The sequence below is a fragment of the Balaenoptera physalus genome, assembly GCF_965194825.1.
Source record: "Balaenoptera physalus genome assembly, chromosome: 2".
Classification (NCBI taxonomy): Eukaryota; Metazoa; Chordata; class Mammalia; order Artiodactyla; family Balaenopteridae; genus Balaenoptera; species Balaenoptera physalus.
In genome coordinates, this window is record NC_138883.1 from 23,533,720 (window position 1) to 23,555,476 (window position 21,757).

At 37.7% G+C, this 21,757-nt stretch overlaps 1 protein-coding gene across 20 annotated transcripts in view; it reads right to left on the minus strand.

Annotated features, from left to right (window-relative positions):
* The window catches only part of NRXN3 (neurexin 3), a 1,702,647-nt gene that overhangs the window by 161,101 nt on the left and 1,519,789 nt on the right, over positions 1-21,757 (minus strand). For 16 of the 20 annotated variants that reach the window (XR_014260952.1, XR_014260953.1, XM_082451199.1 and 13 more), the window contains one exon: positions 2,773-2,862. The exons of the other annotated variants lie outside the window; for them this stretch is intronic. Coding sequence is in view for 14 of the 16 variants with exons in the window: in XM_082451199.1 (XP_082307325.1) it covers positions 2,773-2,862 (90 nt within the window). In the remaining 2 variants the exon portion in view is untranslated. The remainder of the gene's footprint in view (positions 1-2,772; positions 2,863-21,757) is intronic. 20 annotated transcript variants of the gene reach the window in all.

Here is a 21,757-nt window from a genome sequence, read left to right on the forward strand (position 1 = left end):
GCCACCGCTCTACTTCTGGCTATTCCTTCTTTCAAGGAGAGATCTGACAATCACTTCTTGAGAACACGACACTGGTGGGGTGAAACAGGGAAGGAGGCTGCCTGTGTTTCAGATTTCCATCATGCCCTAGGACGTATTTGGACCTTTGTTTATTTGTCTGTTTCATGGTTTATTTCTGGCTAGGTCTGCTTTTCTTATGTTTTAAAACCCTTTCTTAGCCTTCTGTACCTGAGATTAGGTGGTTAATAGTAAAGTTGGCAGGCACTGAAGGAATAGGGGGATATTCAAGTCTCCTGCCATCTCTTCCTCTGATCAATTTCTCTCTCTCAGGTAAGCAGGAGTAACTGAATAAGTGAGAAACAATCATCACTACCCTCTCCCTATGAAGGATATAAGGGACTGACTGGAGAAAGTTGTACCATCTGCCCAAGATTTCTCAAAATCAATGCCAGATCTCCTTATTGTCCCTCATTATGATCAATCGTGTTTTTTATAAGGGGAGACCATTATTATATCTCTATTCCAGTCTGATAATTGTTCTATCATCAATAATACGAAATCTGGTTATAACAGCAGTACAGGGTTTGTAGCAGGTTACTTTGTGTTTTGCTTTGGGTGCCCATCCTCTTGAAAGTCATTAATTGTTACCTCATTTGGACAACAAGTTCACATACTGCTTAAATTAAATCTTTGCACGTCTCCAGTCAGTGTTGCACAAAGACTAATTAATTAACCCTCAGAACACCCTTGGGGAATAGGCAGTATTATTTCTCGTCTCCTCCGATGGGAAATCTGAGATATAAAGAGGTTAAGTGGATTGTCTAAGGTCAGAAAGTCAGTCAATAGCAGACAGAGCCAGAAAACAGACTTGGGAATGCTGTGACCCAGATCTCTTCCCCAATGACAGAAATAACTCCAAAGAGGATTCCAGCTACTTCCTAATACCTCTGCCTAATCATCTTTCTGAATTTACCCTGTTTTACTTATTGTCATTACAAGGTCTTTTGGTATACATTTTCTATTTCTTTTGAAGGGAAAGTTACCTAGACAGAGGAAGAGGTAAAGCAACAGAACGAATAAATGTTACTTACCAAAATCAAACAAAAAAGTAATTTTGGTTAAAATAACATAGAAGAGAGAACTTCCCAGTTTGAAAATAATTCTTTTCAATATTATTAGCATATATAAACATATACATATTCAGTTAAGAAACTGGAATTCCTCCCTCCCTTCCACCCAAACCACCCCATCCCTGTCCCACCAACTCAACTTTTGTTGTGTGTTTGGAAGCATCCTTCTATATGAAAGCCCACTGATAACAATGCTATTGGAAGGAAAACTAAAAGCCTACTAGTAACTTTATAATGATTTATACAAATGAAAATGCCTGGCATGCTACTGAACTTAGACTTCAAAAGGCAATGGAGTAAAATAAAATATTATTAACATAAAATTGAAAGAAACAAAAAAATTCTCTCAGGCACATGAGACTCAGACATGCATCTCGTTGTCTTTTCCTTTTTAAGAAGTGAGGCAATCATCATCTTTAATGTTAAAGGGACTTTATGAGCTGGTGATTACTAAACAAAATTATTTGCTTTTTAGAGTTATTCTTAATTTATTTTTAATTAGACCACGTACGTTAAAAACAGGGCAAACAGTTAAGACTCAGTGAGGATTTTCCGTGTTTAAAGGTCTGAATGTTTTCACTCAACTTACAACTGTAGCAGTCCTTTATTTTTTAAGTTGCATATTAATATACCTCATTACTATTTATAAATAACTCAGTCAAATCTCTACATATTTTAAAAACTCACTTAATGTCTACTTAAAAAAAAACTCACTTAAGCTACAAGAGTAGCTTATACTGGCTCAGGAAAGAACAGAGTAAATAGCTTCTTAAAGACAAAAATTTTTCTTCATTGAAAGACAATAGTTCACATCCTAATAAATAGGAGCCACACAGAAAATTCTAACATCAGGTATAACCGCTGCCCTCTTTTATTAACAAAGTGGTTGTTTTTTTCAGCAAATGAGAAACTGCTGCTTTGCCTTCCATTAACCTTTCCTTTTTCAACCACGTACACTTTTGTTGCATAAATATCGAATACACAACCAAAGTGTAGAATAAGTTTGTTTATTTTTTTAGTTTCAGTCAGCAACTAGGACACCATTAACTTCTTATGAAATATATTTGCCTCTGTAAGTTTAACTCTAAAGGCAAAATTCATCTTTCTCATTCTTTTCTTTGTTTAAAAACAAATGTTGAAAAAAAAAGTCGCTCCCCTTATAACAGTTGTTTAAGCAGTTTAAACTACAAGAGTCAATCTATGATTTTTTTGTTGTCATTAACCGTGCTACAGATAGTAAAGCCAAAACAGACTCAAGATGTAAGTTTAATAAGTTCTTTTGAAATTTCTTTAGAAAGCTCTGGTATAAGAGGTAGTTTAAAACAAATTAACAAATAATGTCATGCAGTGGTTAAACTGCCATAATACATTTCTTTTTTAGAGGTTCCTGGAATTTCTTGTTTGTGGTTGTCATGCTGATAGAAAGCTAGATGTTAGTCCCTTTAACTGTATTTTAATGGCAATGCATTATAGCATGATTTATCAACATATGGCAGGTGGAAGCTGACACAAATTATAATGAAAATTAAAACAGTCATTTATGCAGCAGGCGATTATCATTTAAGGAACATTTATTTGCAGGCTTTAAAAATGAGGGTTTAGAATCAAATGATTTTAAAATGAAAGTTTTAACGACAGTTACCTTTTTCCTGCAGCCACTCCTCTACGGGCCGGTTATATTTGAAGGGGATTTTCTGTTTTACCATTTGGAAGCGTTCATTATCAGTGTTGCCTTTAAAGTTTAAAAAACAGCTTAAAGAACAATCTGAAAAGTCAATGAGTCATTCAAAAACATCCTAGGTTTTTGGTGCGTTTTATGAAGTTTTTAGCGATAGATATCCATTTATCTTTAGTGGAGGTGGAGTCGAAGTCACTCTGCCCTTGGTTGACAGGTGTGAGGTCAGGTTATTCTTAGCTATGCAGTGCTCCGTATGTTTTGGAAATGTGACTTGGGATGGGCATCAGGAAGAGGTTTGGCTATTTACCGAAATGGGTTTACCTTCACTCTTCTCCATCTCACTCTAACCACACCTTAATTGGGTCAATGCAGGAACAATGATCCCCTTGACTTGTATCAGATCAGCTTCATAATGTGGTAGGGGACCCTCAGTGTCTTAGTCATGCATGTTCCACACTCACTCTGCTGTATCTGATCAGAAGCATGGGGCCATGCACGTCCTTATTCTCCTCTCAAGTGTGTGCAACTGCTCTACTTCCTGGCAGAGGGAAGCCAAAGAAGACAATTTAAGCCTTGATGGCCAACAGAGACTTCCTATTCCATAAAGGGGGGCCTGGCATCCCATCACTTATGTAAAATAGGTAGAGTATTACAGATAACTCTTTTAATCTCTATCTCTTTGTCTAGATCTGTTCCCCATTTTAAAATCGAAGGAACCCCAAAGTACATATCTGTAAATAAAAGCAGCTATACATATAGTGATATAGCATTTTCAGACTTTTGAGTACCTACATTTTATTAGTACTAACAGACACAGGTTTTATATGTCTACCTAGTCTCTCTCTCTTTCCTTCCTAGGAGAGGTCCTTCCTGAATACACATCCATTCATAAAGCCTGTTAGGGATACTTCTTCCAAGCATGAAATATCTAATTAGTTTCAAGGATCGAACATAATGCTTTTAACTGTTAGTATGCCTCTTTCTTCCTTTCATAAATGTTGTTACCACCCCTGGATGGTTTGTCTAATTAGGACAGACATGGAGAGTGGTGTTGTGAAGATATACCCCTAATGAATATGCTTCAAATCACAAAATAATGAAGCCATGCTTTGGGAACCGCTCTGTCTTGTCAACCAACCTCATAGTGATCCAGCAGAAACTGGTGAATTCTAAATTACTTTTGACTCATAGCCTTACAGTATTGGAACTTCAGGAAGCCCAATCCAAATCACCAACATTGAAGGTGAAATCAAATTCTCAAGACAGGTGGCTTGGAAACCATTTATAAAGAAGTCTAAAAGCTAGAAAGATTATTAGGATTGAATATAGCATCAGGTGAATAGAAGCTTGCCCTGGCACTTCCATCTCAGGGTCATCTTCACGGAGGAGTTTTCACTGGCAGAGAAGATTCCACATGTGGCTAAACTAGTACCTGCCTTATGTGAGGAAGGGGATGGGGAAGGAGTGGCAATATTGGGAGATATTTAAAAGATTCCCCATGCATTTCTCCTTTGAACAAATTATTCTAAGGAGCTGACTCATTATTCTTACTATCTAGGAATAAAAACAAACAAAAAGCTCATGAAAGAGGCGACCATGGATCTGTTCCCAGCCTACATTATGGGACCCTATCTGCCTGGCATAAAGCCTAATATATTAACATATCAAAGGATAAAGTGCAATGAATGGAAAGAACAATTAACAGTTTTGGATTGCAGTATATAATTTAAAGTTTTCCTCAAAATGTTATTTCTCAGAGAAGAAAAAAAGACAGGGTGTAAGCTAGGAGGAAAAACAGAAAGGTATCTTAACTTCTTGGTGTTTCAATAAGTCCATGGTGAAAAAAGTTAATTTTACCTGTTAACGTAAATACCACTTAGAGATCATTATAATGATCATCCTGGTAGATCTGGGTACACAGAATTCTACTAATCCAAAATAAAGTTGGGTAAATTTTCACATGTCCTAATAGAAAAGGAACATGCACTTTTCTGAAAAGAACCTATATCTCTATAACTCTTAATTCTACCCTACAGGAGACAGATACACAAGGGAATAACTCTTAATTCTACCCTACAGGAGACAGATACACAAGGGATGTCATCCATCTTCATAAGCTCTGACCTCTCTCAAGTTTTAGTCACAACAACATACTGAGAAATCGAGAATCGGCAAATGGATTATGCCAGGTTCACCTTGAGTATGTTCTATTACTTTGGGTTTTCTGTAACTGTCATTGGCTACAATATTAAATATAGTAATGACCTCTGTTCCACTCACTGTGGAATGGATTGGTGAAGTCAACAGCAAATGTAAAGCTAACTATTCTTCATAACGTGCAAGACAAAATCATAATTACCCAACGTTCCAAACCAACAGCTCTATGTGTACCAACTTAATTAAGAAGCTGCATTGACTTACTTCTTCCACAAACATACGAGTCTTGGACCTCCTAAGCACCCTCCCCCCATCCACTCTCTGTCAAGCATAAAGCTCCATAGACAATCATATTAGGACATGGTACTGGCTAGAAAAATAAGAAACAATGTAGGAGAATCAATAAGTGATATGTTGGGAGGACAGCATAGCCACGATTCAACCTTAGACCCTTCAGAAAGTGAAAGACAGAGAGTCATTCTTCTCCATCTCAGCTTAAAAGACATTTAGAAAAAAGTTTTAAGTTTTCCATGCCAGACTGATAGTATCTGGCACTAGGGATAGCGATCTTGCATACTGTTAAAAGTTGTGAAAGATGGAAGGCCATTTGGAATACCAAATTGGTTTAAATTGCCACATTAACATTGTTCTTAGTCTCTTTTCATGTTCTTGTTGGTTTTTATTTTAATTTATCTCAAACATTAGTGAGCAATGTTTTAGAAACATGTGCATGAGAATGAGTTCATTTGCCCCGAGCCCCATTTGCTATACTGACTGAAGAGCAAACAACCTTCTAAATATCAGAATTCATACACAGGGACTACTCTGAAAGCTTAGCAAACCTCATCAAATCCATATACATTCCTATTAAATCCTTAAAGACATTTAGTTGTACATTTCATATAGCAGCCAGTATGAACATTTAAACAAAGACTAAAATCAATTCTTCAACAGAAAGTGATGCTGTCCTCAAGAAGAATGGCCTTATGAATAGTAATGTCATAATGTCACTAAAAAGAGACATATGTATATTACTAATTATACCTCCAAAATGTAATGGTTGCAGTTCTCAACCACACTGAGAAATCTATAAATTGCACAATGACATCTTCAAATAGACAGTTCTTAAATTACTTATGTGGATCTGACACTCACCTACTTGGAACTGAATTTTAGAAAAAAAAGTATTAGCCATATTTCATTCTATTATACTGAAAAAGGTTAGAGGTGTGTGTGTGTGTGTGTGTGTGTGTGTGTGTGTGTGTGTGTATCTCCACCCATTTTTTATACAGTTGACCTCCTATTGTCATTTGCTTTCGTACTATTGGTTCTGTTATCAAATATTTCAGCTCCTGGAGACACATACAACATGCACTGTTGAATTATAATACCGTGAAGAGCAGAATGCTCTGAGGTGAAATTACTGAGGCCAAACTGGTTCATACACATAGCTGCAACCTTCATGCAAAACAGCTCACATTGACTACATTTGGGTTAATCCATTTAGGATAAAAGGAAAAGAGAACAGAGGAAGATAAGACAAAGAAAGCAAGTTGACCCTTGAATAGTTTCCCAGTACATTAGTCCCTCTTTAAGGTCCCAGAGAAGTAATCTGGAAACTTGTTGATGGCCCCAAAGAAGTAAAAATTCTTTCAGTTGAAAAACTTAAAGATAGAGAGAACTCTTGTATTGCACAGAAAATAACTTTTACAACACCATTTTTACACTCTGTTGGTTCAAACATAGTTCCTATTCATTAGAAGTTATACTAATTTTCTTCAGTACAGCATAGGAGCTATGACCATGGGCTTTGGAGACAAACCTGGCTTTGAGTTTTAACTTTAGTAGCTACTTGACCTTGTGCAAGTTACTTAGCCTCAGTTTTCCCACTTCCGAATTCACCACAGGACTTGGTACAGGATATTAAGAGGTAGAGCATATACAGAACCTGGGATATGAAAAAACATCCAATTTATTTAAACTATTATTATTAATATGATTCAACTCTTTCCTAATAATCAAAAGGAAGCATGATAATTCCATGGTGTGCTTCCACGGTCTCAGAACTTTTCCAGGCCTCCATTCAAAAGGTGACCGTATTACATTTGGTGCCACAAAGGTTATCATCCAAAGATGAACAGACGGTAGTTGGTTGTTGCTTTTTATATTTCTGTGTCTTCTAAAATATACTCAGCTAACCCCATTTCCAAAACAAAGTTGGTTTCTAAAACCACTGAAAGTAAAAGAGCAATTCAGGCATCGACAAATGCGATTTCTTGGTCCAGCTACAGGTAATGATGATATACTGCTGCTAAGTTGAGGAAGAGTGGCTTAAAGGTTCTGGCAATTTGCACTGGGCTTGCAGAAAATGCTTTCTTGCAGGTAGACCATTAATACCATCTGAAATGTTGTCAAGCATGTGGACATGCTAATAGGAATATCATAGCAACATTCATCTGTGCAAAATTAATGCCAGAGGTATTTTTGCATTTTGTTTTGAGTCTGGAATAAAGGAAGGGAAAGTTTTCTTTATTGCTTTGTTGACACTAAAAAATGAGACCGTGGGTCTAATGAACAGTCAGAGAATGAATACTATGTATTAGAGCCAGAGACAAAAGAAAATCAATGTGGGTAGACTCAAGAAGTACAGCATTTCAGAGGTTCTTAGAATGTCTCTCTCCCCAAAGAACACTTTGTGTGTCTCAAAGCAAACATCAGACACTTAAGGACAAGGAACTGGGGGAAATTCTTTGAGCTCCGCACTGGTCTTGTTCCTGGTGTTGACCCAGACAAATTCTCTTAGAGTCAGATGGGGGGTTATTGTGCTACCCAAAGGGCATCTAGAATGTTCAGCCACTTGTAAGTGATGGAGGGAACTCAACAAGAATTAATATCTTGTATTTATAAAGTGACTTTCGACCAAGGAGCTCAAAATGCAATTATAAGCATCATCTCATTAATCCTCACAACACACCTTTGGGACTGAAGAAAAAAGAACTATTTGTATGTTCTGAGCCTCCATCCTTTAGTGTGCCAAGGCAAGGAAATTAATCTCTTGGAGTAGAAAACTGATCAGCTGGGGGAAGTAAATTAATAGGCTCAGAGCACAAGGGCATTATTAAGTAAGGGAGCTTTTCCAGACTCACTTAAGTGGTTCGAGGAGCCAGGGAGAACCACCTTTCCAAAGTGATGAGATGTGTACTCCTAGAAAGCAGTGCGGGTCACCCAGGAGTGCCCTGACTTGGCCGATGAAGCTCACTGTCTCATGTCTTCTGGGTATGTTTGGAAATGGAAAATATATGTGGACAGACATATTATCAATTCCTTCCTATATTCAAGTCATAGTATTGATCCACCATCTCTAGGCTATAGGAGTTGAGCTATTTAAGCAAAGATGGCTCAATAGGATAGATGCAATCCTATCTCAGACATTTTACCAGTTCTGTGAACTTGCATAATTTTCTTAATCTAGATGTCTATTTCTTCATCTGTTCCAAAAAATACATGAAGATGATAATACCTGAATTGTAAGATTTTATACAAATTAAATGTAATAATCCAGTCAAGGACGCTCATGGGGAGTTGGAAGAGGCCAGAAATGTGCTTTATTTTCATTCTCAGGGGATGGGAGTAGGGCCTGTGCTGGAGATGTAACCTTGGTGCTCCATGTCCACTTATCCAAGTGATCATGCCCCTATTCCTTGGCTTTGTCAAGTTTGTGTGCAAACATGTCAACATTAAACTTCTCCCAAATCTAAATCAAAGTGCCATTTCTGTTGAAGTGCTATTATATTAAAGACAATTTACCCTGATGCAATAATTGGACCATATATCACCACTCCCTATCCTTTCCCTGTATTTTGAAGCCATTCTCAACTCTATTCCTGAAGCTCATTGATCCTGGACTTTTTATTTATCCTCATCCATTAAGGAGCCTTTCAATCCCAGAAAGATGAACAAAACAAGGCCCAGGTGACCAAAATCTCTTTATTTGCTTTCATAGTTTAAGAAACTATTTCCAAGTAATCTAATGGAACTTTCTTCATGATCATAGGTCTGTCTAGAACTTACTCTTTAAGATCCACTTTCAAAAATGACATGCTATAAATTAACAAGACAAAACTGACTATAAAATTTACTTTCCTTCCTCAAGTGGTGTCACTCTTTGCCTTCTATAATTATTCCAAAACATGCCCTGAAGCTAGGCTAGTCAATTTCAACCTGGCTTTTGTCTAGTTCCATCCTGGTAAACACATTAAGTATATCTATGTCTTGGTGTGTCTTTAAGCTTCAGTTTCTTCATATATAAAATGAAAGTTATAATAATAACTGCAACATAGGGCTGTTGTGAGAATTAACTGAGAACTAAGTGTGTGTAAAGTACTTAGCACAGTGTGTGGCACAAAATAAGTGCTCAATATATGATTTGTTACTATTCTTGTTATTGTTATAACAGTACCTGATCAGAAGGGTTAAACTAAAAAGAAGGCAAACTTAACAAGATTTACTTCACCACACAACTTTTAGTGTCAAATCTTTTCAAATTTCCTTTTCAACATAAAACCTTAATGTTCTGTCTTCAACCTTTTGACACATGATCCTTTCAAGATTCCCCTAGCTGTCCTTCCTCTTACCACTTATTTCTTCCACTTTTGCAAAAGCCACGGTGTTATGTTAGGGCTCATTCTTCCCCATGATCCATTCTTTCCTGCATATCCACCCTCTGTGCAATCTCTCTGTTACTCTTTAATCTTGGTGATTCAATTCTCTCTAGGTGCCTTCCTTCCCACTCGCCCCCAGTTTCCATTTACTTTCATTCCTCTCATGCAGAGGACATCAAACTCAATGTTTTTAATGCCAGAATGCTGGAATATTTGGTAAAAAAAAAAATTCCAATCATTCAAACATTCGTGTGTGGTGTCACTACACAGCTCTGAGGACAGGTAGGAGGTCTGGAAGGACAATTTCGATGAGCAACAAATAGGAACATTTTCATCCTTGTGAACAGGAAAGTCACACCAATATCAACACTGCTGATGCCATAATAAACTTATGCTACAGTATTATTTCTGCTTAGATCTTACGGGGGTCTCTGGTGTTTGTAAATTATAGGTCTTCTAGACCAACCTTGAACCTCCTGCCTACAAATGAATATATTATTCCCAAGGGATCTAAAAATAACAATCACTGTCCCATGCACCACCCACCCTTGACCTGGTGAATGTGCTCGTTTACAACAGTTGTCTAAACAACACAACACAGCACAGTCACACAGTAGGCTTATTTCCAACTTAAGCCCAAGACAGTTTCCAATTAAATTGCTTCCCAAAAAGTTTGTGCCATCTTCCATTCACACAGTATACTTTATGAACTTCAAAGCAGGACTTTAATTACATTAAATTTATTCTTTTTTGTTTTATAACAGCATTCCAACCTGATAAGAAAATGTTCAACTCTAGGCCTTTTATTTCCTGTAGGAGATACCTTTCTTAGTTTTGTGCCATCTTGCAAGTGTGATAAGCATATCTTTTGTACATTCATTCCAGACCCTGAAAATTTTACAGAATAGGAGGATTATGTGGTGGCTTTAAAACATTTACAAATTCTTTAAAAGTCCCCTCTGTGAGAGGTAGAACTTGATTCTCCAACTGGGCTGGATTTAGTAACTCAATTCTAAAGAATAGGATATGGTGGAATTAACAATGTGCGACTCCTTTTAGAGACTAGATCAGAAAAGGCACTGTGACTTCCTCCCACTCTCTCATGGCTCACTCTGGGGAAGCTACTGTTGTGTCACAAGGACACTTAAGCCACCCACATGTCAAGGAACTGAGGCCACCAGATCCTCCAGACCTAGGTAAGCCTTAAGATGACTGTAGCCCTAGACAATAGATGAGTAATGTTAACCCATCAGACACTTTGATACAGAACCACTTGACTAAGTTGCTACTAAATCCTGACCTGCAGAAACTGTGACATAATAAATGTTGGCTGTTTGAAGCCACTAAATTTTGGGGGTAATTTGTTACACAGCAATAGATACAGAATAACTAGAGAGCTTCATCTGAGCGCTTCAGTTCAACCAGAGGCAGATCTCCTTAAGAGGCTCTCATAGCTCGCCTTACATTATACTCTTTCGAGGAACTGAAGATACACTATATCTATAATATACTCCTCATCTGCCAATTTGCTAATGCTCTCCAAAGGGAATTCAGACTATTTAGGTAAGACTTGTTTTGAAGAGCCCAGGCCATCACCAGATTCTTTGTTAAATATGGTTAAATGTATACCAACTTATCTGTCCAATAAAACACATGAGAATTTTTACATATTAGTTCCAATTTTGAGACACATTGTTTTGGACAACGTAAAATTTAGAACACTTTTCCCAAACTAGTTTTCTATTCTGACTGACCCCCATCATTATTTCTGGGTAAACATGAACAAGGGCTTAGAGTTCAAATTTCTTCAGCATCCTGGAACATTACTCATCTAAGACCCAGAGATTTGAGCTCCTTCGAGGAACTCTATTACCATTTCCCCACCTTTTAGGAGGACTGCATTTTCCTACTTGTTTGCACCAGCCTTTACGGTCTGAAGGAGATTCTTCTTGCTAGAGAACTTGTTGGGGATCTGTGGGGCTGGAGGGCTGAGGGGGAGGGAGAGTCCACATAACCACTGAGGTCCCTCTTAAGCAAATTTTTTTTTTTGTTTTCGGCTGTGTTGGGTCTTAGTTGCGGCACGTGGGATCTTCGTTGAGGCACGTGGGATCTTTCGTTGCGGTGTGCGGGCTTCTCTCTAGTTGTGGCATGGGGATTTTCTCTTCTCTAGTTGTGGCAGGTGGGCTCCAGGGCACATGGGCTCTGTAGTTTGCGGCAGGCGGGCCCTCTCGTTGAGGCGCACAAGCTCAGTAGTTATGGCGCATGGGCTTAGTTGCCCTGCAGCATGTGGCATCTTAGTTCCCCAACAGACCAGGGATCGAACCCGCGTCCCTTGCATGGGAAGGCGGATTCTTTACCACTGGACCACCAGGGAAGTCCCGCAAATTTTTTGTGTGTTTCATAATTATAAAGCGGTTTCTAGGAGTAGAGGTCATTGGAACTTACAGTTTATATTTTGAGAGGAATCTACACTTTTAAGGTCAAGGGGACCTCAAAGATCATCTAAGAAATATGTTTCTCAATCTTTCACTTAGAACATCATTAGCCACAGGATTTCTAGAATAGGCAAGCATCAGAGAGTGTATGTCTTGAAGACCACCCTTCCCCCACAAAGGTATTAATGAAAGAATTGTCTATACTCCTGATTTGTTTGGTTATGTGGCATTTCCAAGGCTTTTCAAAATATGAACCAGTTGGCAGCCATGCATCATTTAGTGCAAGATTCAAAGGTCAGGTATACACGACTACAATGTGGTACAAGAATCAAAATTTTCCCAGTGAAGGAATAACCTCAGGGAATGCGGTTGGTGTACTATATCTTGAATTCATACAATGCCTCGGCCTCGTTAACTCTGCTTGGCAAATTAATTCAAATTGATTTGTTTGTGAGAACTGCAGCATGGCTACAAATCTGGCCACAAACAAAGGATAATGATAAATAACAACTTATTCAGCTCAGAGAAAATATCTAGAGAAAAGTATAGATCAGCATGGGGGCTGTTTTTATAACATAACTGACTTTGTTAAAAAAAAAAAAAACAAAGAAGAAAAGAAAATAAATGAAAGGGAGAACATAGCCTATACAAATAAAACACATTTTATAGATAATACTAATATATCATAAATACCCCCAAATAAAGGCAGATAAAGTATCTGAAAGCATCCAAGGAGGAATAGAAAAAAAAAAAGATTAGAAAAATTTTAAATGGACATTTAATTTTTTAAAACACCATTAACTCAATTTAAGGCAGAATAATAAGAGGTAATTGGGGGGGGGAAAGAAAAAAGAAAATCATGTGATATGGCAGGAAGAACCAAGATTAATTCCAAAATGTCATATCCGAAAGAAAGAAAAAAAAAAAGGAAAATTTCTCAGTAAAAATCATCAGTTTCCAACCTCAGTTTGAGGCCTTGAGGGTTGAGAGGGAGAAAGTTTAAGAGGAAAATAGATTGTAATAATGAGAGCCTTTTCCAAGCTCTCTGCTAGTGTGTTAAGTTGCAAAATAGCTATAATCCCATTCCGACATCCATGCCCCTTTGCAGTGGGACTTTGTCACTCCTCCCATCAGATGTAAGTCTATTTTTCCACCCCTTGATTCTTGGTTGGCTCTGAGACTTGCTTTGTTCGGCACAGGGCATACTAGTAAGTGTGATGGAAGCAGACGTTTGAACAGCCCTTGCATGTTGGTGCTTGCCCGCTTATGCTGATGAAGCCTGAAACTGCCATATGAAGGAAGCTGGTCTGGGCTCCTGGAAGATGAAAGACCACAAGAAGAGAAACCCCAGCCACCCAAGCCTACTCTTCCAGCTCAGTCAGCTCACTTGAGCCTCCGGATGTGTGAGTGAGGCCATCAAGATCATCTAGCTCCATCCAAGCCAGCCTGGAACAGAAAAAACACCCACCTGATCCACAGAAACATGAGCCAATAAATAAAGTTTGGGGGTGGTTTGTTATGCAGCAAACACTAAATGATACAGCCAGGAAGTCGGGAAATCCAGTAAGGACAGGGAAGCTGAGATGGGGTAAACGAAGCACCGTCCCCTATTTGAGTCTCCATCAAGGCCCATCAGGAGGAGTGGGGAAGCACTCAGCTGCTGTCTGGGGAGTCAAGGGAGTTTGCTTAGGGAAAACCTTAGGGATCTTGGAATGGACACAGGGAGACACAGGCCCCTGTTATCTATCCTTAGCCCTCTTCCACATTCTAAAGGGAGAATTATCAAGTCCAAGGGGAAGGGATGCAATAATGCAGCTTCCATGAGAGGGGAAGGAAAGGTCAAGGGTGAGGGAGTTGGAACAGGGTGGGAAAACTAGAGAAGATTGATTCTTCTCTGATCTCCATCCATTTCTAGACTTAGACTAAGAAAAGGGAGGGAGAATAGTAGAGGTTGACTCTACAGGTAATAAGGGGCCATCACTATTTAAATGATGGATGGACACACGGTTGGTAAGCAAAGCAGGTTGGAGTTACTGGTAAGATATCCTGGAACACTAACCCCACCCCCACCAATGGATTTCTTAGTCCTCAAATGGTTTCATGGGAAACCTTGGAGGATTACCTTCTCTTTCTGAGCAAACACTGCCTTCACTAACCCCAGCCTTCTAAACCCAACCAAACCAAACTGTTTATGATCTTGCAGGGTACCAATAATCTCTGGTCATGAATAGCTTGACCTAGGTTTAGAAGAGAAGGATATTCCCCCTCACACTTCCTACTAATAGAAAATAAAAACAAAGCAAAGCATTGAATTAAAGACCAAAATGAGACAAAACACATTCCTGCCTTGCAACCTTGGCTTTTAAAATCAGGCATTGCATTTTCAGCCCCTTTTTTAAAGCTTATGGATTACAAAAAGCAGCCTTTATAAATTCATGGATGAGTTTAAAAGTCATTTTCCTGGGCCTTAACGGCTGGTATCAGAATAGTATTATTTTAGCATGTCAGTGGCAGCTAGACTCTAGAGAAAAACATTAAAAATGACCAAAATTTAGTGACTAAGGGGTTCAATAAAGAGAAAGGACAACTAACACTGCTAAGTGTTTTGACCGACAACTCAAGCAACACATATTTGTCAATAATTAGAAGTATATCACAGTTTATGTCATGACTCCAATATTAGTTCATATTATAAATGTGATAGCCAGAACAGCATCTTTTAAAAAAAATTAGGGCTTTTTTCCCCCCACTTTTAAGAAAGTGGTCAATGATTATGTAAAGTTCTGGACACATTTCAAATATTTACCTGTCACCTAGACTCCACTATCCTACACTGCATCAGTTCTTGCGGGCATGGTTTTCTTCCTTTGGTGTGAAATTATAATCACCTTAACAAGGTTTTTTTTTGTTTGTTTAAACAATCTTTTTACACCATCCTACACACAATCCCCTCCCCAACACACAATGACACCAAACACTGACACATCTTAAGTGCTCAAGAATACTCATGAAATTGATGACTACTGCTGCCTCAAACAGAGGCAGGTATCCTGACTCTAATAAATGATTAACTTATTAGCTTTGACGGTTAGATGGTTACTAAAGTTCTCATAATCTCTGAAAACCTACAAATGTGAGGCATATAAATAAAATATTAATGACGTCCTTCTTTTAGTCACTTAATATGACATTAAATACATGAGAATAAATCTTGGTTACCTGAGGAATATGTCTAAAGATCTGTAGGCTATTTTATATTTAAATATATTTATTTGTGCTGGGCAAATGCAACGTTTTTTATATTACCCAATGATGTGTGTGCATATGTATCATGCATAAGAAGAGAGATTTTATAGATATCTCAAAGGAAAAAATGTCTTTGCATGGTCTCCATAAAACCTTGCACCTTTCAACAAGAAACAGCTCCTGGATATCTGTAAGAAATAAATATCCAGGATTTAAAGAATGATTCAGAATAATTTCAAATGTCATCTCTAATAATAATGGAATTGATCAATTTTTTTTTTTATAAAAGCCAAGGAGGAGATATCAGACAGATCTATTCTCTTGATGGAAGAAGCAAACTCTATCATCTGCAATATTTCAAATTATACTAGTCAAATTAGAGTAGTCCTTATTGTGTAGAAATTTCTAAACCAGCCAGGGAAATGGGCCAGATGAAGTAGTATCTTCACCATTCTAATTGCTAGGTTCCTTTGAAATTTACTCTTCAGAAACCCACTCTTATCTTTGCAATAATGATTCAAGAGATTAAAAGAAGCCTTGAGTGTCTCGATTTGCTTACTCCAGTTCTATTGATGTACCACTGCTGTCTTGTCAAAAATCACTTAGAACATTGGTGAGTATAAGGTATTTTATTATTAGGACAAGAGATGAGACAGGTAGAGTAGAGCATGCAGTTTTTTTGGTTTTATATTTTCATTTCTGATTTTCAGGGATGGTGGTTTATTTAAATCACGTTGGAATCCTTACAAGTGCCTAGACTTCTGAATGGGGACTGAAATTTTCCGTCTAACCAAAACTCAAGGATGCTGTCCAAAGATTTACTTCATTTATTGTTTTTCTTTCAAAGATTTACCTTTGAGTGTGACTCAGAAAGGAGAACCTAGACACAGTGAGTAGTAAAGATATATGAAGATTTTCTCCTTACTTATCCTATTGACTTAAAAAAGTTCTAATTGAATAATGGTCCAATTCCTATTATTCAGTTCCTAGCAAAGTCCACTTACCTTGACTGTTCTATCTGACCAGAAAAAATTAAAGCAACTGTAGCTTGGCAGAATGAGGCAGCTAGATAACCATGCAGCCAAAGAACGAGCTGGATTTACTGGCTGAAAAGTTCATTAATGTTTTGGCCTATGCATTTATGGGCGACATCTATAACTACTATCACATGTCAACCAGACCACCAGGAAGGTGGGCTTGGAACACGTGTTGCAGATGAATTGCATACAACTCTTGAGAATGGCAATGAGACTAGGGACTTGTCGTAAAGGTCTGGGATCAGGGCTGGCCAGGGCTGTGAGTCACTGTGTTGGCACAGTACCTCGCTCAGTTCAGTTGACTTATTTCAAGAACAGATCTATTAAGAGTATTTCAAAATTCCCTTTATGAGCCTACTTGGAGCTCACAATTCTCTGAGGCTATAGTGGGAGAAAGTCACAAAATGAAGCAAAACTATTAGATTTCACTTGGTTTATCTCCTGAAGGAGATCTCAATTGCTCCCTGAGAACAAGATATCCTTTTTCACGTATTGCCTTCATTTTTACCTCTCCCAGAGGTCCAGCCCCACCCTTACGACAGAGAAAATTCAGTAGAAATATCCAAGTATTCATTCTGAAAGTCTAAAAGCATTTCAGTTCTATTTCAGTTTATGCTTCACTTATATAAATTCCTATTTTATTTGAAAGAGGCAGCATCTCAAAACAGTTTTATATAGGTTTCAAAATGAAGTAATAAGTATTTCTAAACCTTGGCTGTCTGAGAAGACTTTAGATTTGCTTTTACTTTACACTTATTTTAGATTTATACTTAGCTCTTTATTTTTAACTTCCTAGATGCCTAAATGTCCTCCTTCCTCCCTTTTATCAATTTGTCTAAGTACACTGGGAAATCTACCCTTTGAGACCTACCGAGAATCACCTGACTAATGTAAAGATATTTTAATAAAATTAGATTTAATTGTTTCAACAAAGAAAAACTCTACAGTAAAATCTTAAAAGTTATTCATAGTAAAACATTTGATATTTTTCTATTGTTTTTAAAATGGACTTTTTATATATATTTAATGCTTGTAAAGGATGCTCTTTATCTGTGTATATTGTTATTGTGTACATGCAGACAATAAAATCAGAAGTCATCTCCAATAATCTCAGTACAGTTGCGCAGTTTAACATTTATTGAGCGTGCATTATACAGCCACTTTGACTTTAAAAAAGGGGGGGATTAGCAAAACCGTGGTCACTCTGTTTGAGTTATCAGGAGCCAAGTCTGGTGGTATATGCTTTCTTTTCTGGTGGTGGGAACTCTGACTTTTTATTAATAACTTTATTACAATCAATACTGAAGCTAGTAAAATGTGAAGGAAACTCTATTTTGCATAAATAAAATCTGGTCTGTCTTAGACTGATTTTTTGAAATTTATCTTAAACTTGTCATGACTGTGTGTATATACAAAAAACGTACAACCTGGTTCTTGTTCCTTTAATAAACAGGAGAACAGAATCTAAAGTCCCTAAAACTCAGCAGCAGGAAGTGGACTGAGTCATATCTAAGGAGAGTCCACCCTCATAAAAGGAGATCAATGGCCAGAAACAGAGCAGAATTTCAAGCAGGATGCTCTCATCAGCAGGTTAGGGACAGCCAATGCCAAGAAAATGAAGAGAATGTTCTCTGGAACTTAGAAGATGTACATATCAGGGAGTAGGGAGAAGAAAAGATAAATGCTAAGAAGTCAGTTGGCACCTTTATACAGAAGGGCTATGAAGAATAGGCGAGGGCAGCTAAGCCAGTGGCTAACAAAAAACCATGAATTCAAAAGGAAAGTATGCGACTCCTCTCAGGAGAGAGGGGAGAAAAGTGTATTCAGAGCTCCAAAACTTACGGTTACTAAGTAGAAGTAACAGAACTAGAGATATAATCATGCTTCCTGTTGGTTGTTTTCAAATCTTGCTCTAAGCAATGCACAACATAACATAAATAAAGGTAAACTGAATCTATGTCTTTGGTGTTCAGTTAGGAAAGGGGTGTATGGTTGGGTTTTTGTTTGTTTAAGTACAGGTAAATGGATTGCCTGTCCCAGTGACGCATCCGTCCACTTCTTGATCCTGAATTAACCTCACCATTGGGTCTATGCTACTCTACAGAGAAGTACTATTTTCTGTGTCTCTTGGGATTTAACTCATCCACTTAGAGATTATCTTTCTCCCTTTATTCCAAACAGAGATGACATAGCCCATAAAATAAAGCTTATCGGTCAGTAAAAACAGCTATAAGTTTCAAAACATGCATAATCTAGACCAGGGGGCCCCCACCTACAAAGGAGTAGCAAATCTGGCTCTTCACAGCTTGTTTCTGTATATTGTTTTATTAGGACACAGCCATACCTATTCATTTATGAATTGTCTATGGTTGGTTTCGCACTGTAACAACAGTGTTAAATAGCTGCAACAAAGACCTTATGGCTTGCAAAAACAATAATACTCATTATTTGGCCTTTTGCAGAAAAAGTTTCTCTAAATAAAGGTATCAGGGTCTCCATGCCTATATTCAAATCCAAGTTGGCCCTATCACCTACTAGTTGTATGATACTGGAGAGTATGTTACTTAACCTCTCTGAGACTCAGTTTCCTCATCTCTAAAATGGGAATAATAACAGAATCCCTTTCCAGGACGCTGTAAGAAGGATTCAATATGATAATCCACGAACCTGGCACAGAATAAGTACTATGTCAGTATTATCTATTATTAACTAATATTATTCCCTTAAAATCCTTTATGCAAGGATATTTTGTTCTCTCTTCATTCCCTTCTCCAGGATATACAGCTCTGAAACACTGGTAGGCATTTGGAATGAAGATTTCACCATTGAACTCTGAGAAAACCACATTTCTATGATGTGATTAAAATGAAGACAAATCAAGTTTAATTAAACATTGAGACTGGCAATTGTGCATCGGGCAGAAGCACATTTCTAGTAAATGTTTAATAATGTGATTACAGAGTGTACTGCATGCACCGGGATGTGAGAAACAATAGTAAATTTGCATGTGAATGTACATCTGTCAACCAAATGAATTTGAGCTCCATATACACTGCACACTGGAATGCTCCTGGGAAACAGATGGAAAAGTAGGGTAGCAGAAAGGGAAAGGAGTGTAGGAACAAACAAATCTGTGTAGAATCCCAGTGTTGACACTTTCTGGCCCTGTGACTGCAGCAAATATGCTCAAACTCCTTGAGCCTTGGTTTATTCCTCTGTAAAAGAGGGAGATTAATATTTCTCTCTTGCAATCATTGGACAGATTACACTAAGTGAAACAATCTATGCACGATGCCTGCTCATTAGTTCCCTCAGTGTGAAAGGTGTAGGTCAGGTCACAGTTTATGCTTGTGTATGTCTAGGTAGGGGAACAGAAGTTGTTAGCATTGTCCTAGAGAGCCCAAGGTTACAGCCCAAATTCCATCCTGTGCCCACCCTTGTCTGGTCCTCAGGCTCCATCACACACTTACGTGTGCCACTGAACCCAGATCTCACCTGATAGCACCCTGCTGCACTCTTTGGAACTGCAGGTACAATGTAGTGTAGTGCATAGAAGCATTAAGTTTGCCTTCTAAGAGATACAGACTTGAGTTCCAGGTCTTTAAGTACTAGTTTATGACCCTGGGAGTTAATGTCATAAACCTCCATATTCCTATCTGTAAAATGATGACAAAAATAGTCTCCACCTCTTAGGGTTACTGTGAAGATTTAATGTAAGAACCCAGTTCAGTGCCTGAGACTGAATAACTGCACAATCAAATTTAGTATTAAGATTATCTTGCTTGGGTACATGCATTCCTCTTCCACTAGACTATAAAATCCTTGAGGGCAGGGCTTTTGTTTTATTTCCCATTGTATGGCCATCACCTAGCTTGGATTCACATGTAAAGTAGACTTTGAATAAATATTTGTTGAATCGTGAATGAATGAATGCACAAGGAGATCACTCCACTCAAACCCACTCCACTGACGAGGAGGGGGATTAGCAACATCTTTTTTTATATAAAAGGCAACATCAGTTAATAAAAAGACGTTTGAAGTGTTTCTGCTATTTGAAAATGCAATATAAATTTTCTTTCTGGCCCATTATTTACTTACTTCCTTAATTTGTTTTGCTATAACCTTTAGCTTTTGACTTAAACTGTCATTTTCTAATTCTGTACCTGGTCCCCAAGTGTTCTTATGCAGCACTGCATATCCATCCTTGGCATTTGTCAGATCCCTCCAACCAGGCCAACACAGTGTCAGGGACTTACGGTAAAGCTATAAAACTGCCATGTGGAAAAGAAATGCACCTCGTGGCGCAAACCGTAACTATCGCTGGGAATCTAATCCAATCCACGTTAACTCCATGAACTGAAGATTAAAAGTGCCTCTTTATCCTTGACTCATCTGTCCTTCTTCCTCTGACCCTCCCTGCCCCTTTCTTTAGCCTGCCGGGGTATTGACAGGGATTTCAGAGGAGTGGAAGGTCTTTATCTCTTTGAGATGAGCTGCAATATGATTACAATCGATTTGAGTGATTTACAGTTTAGAGTGCCTTTCATTACCCTCTGTGCTTTATAGAATTATAAACGACATACTGTATGTGAATATATATTATTATTATTGGATATTTATGTACTATTTTCCTCGAAGAAGCTAAACATTCTTTTTTAGGCTTTAAATAACTACAGGGACCCTGCAAACTTGTGCAAAGCTTAAATTGAGGAGACTGAAAATTGGAAAGTTTTCCAATAAATAAAGCTATACTCTTGGGTGTGTGTTAGGACATTTGCTGCCCACATAACTCTGGGGCAGAGAGAAAACAGTATAGGGTAATTGTGTTTTAGGTTAGGATAATAATTCTAGATTTTCATAATTAAGGACAAATTCTGCAGGCCATAATTTCATTTACTACATAAACTGGAGCTTCTCTGTGACAATAGGACAAATAAAACTTGTAATTCACTTAGCCCAGCTTTGAAATTATGCAATATTTGATGACTGTTTTAATTCGGAAGAATTCTTATTATAAAGGCCTTGCAAAGAGTAAGATGTTATTAGTATTTTTATGTCATACTATCTCAAATGAAATTTGAAAATCACATAACATTGTGACCATACTGTAATTCTAATCTTCAAAGTATCATTTCATGGATTTGGTTTAATAAAAATGTACTCACTGTTCATAGAGATTAAGAAATCTTTTTTGTTACATCCCTACTTAAATAGTGCCTAGAAGTGACCCTCAAATTTCTCATAACTTATTTCATTGAGTCCCTGGACTATAATACGTATAATATTTAACTTATGGGTAAATAAACAATTATCATGCACATTTTAATTAGTAAAAATCCAGTTTCTTTAAATCCAAAGATGGTCTACTGAAGATGAGAAAAACATAAACCAGGACTTAAAACTAAGGTGTGCA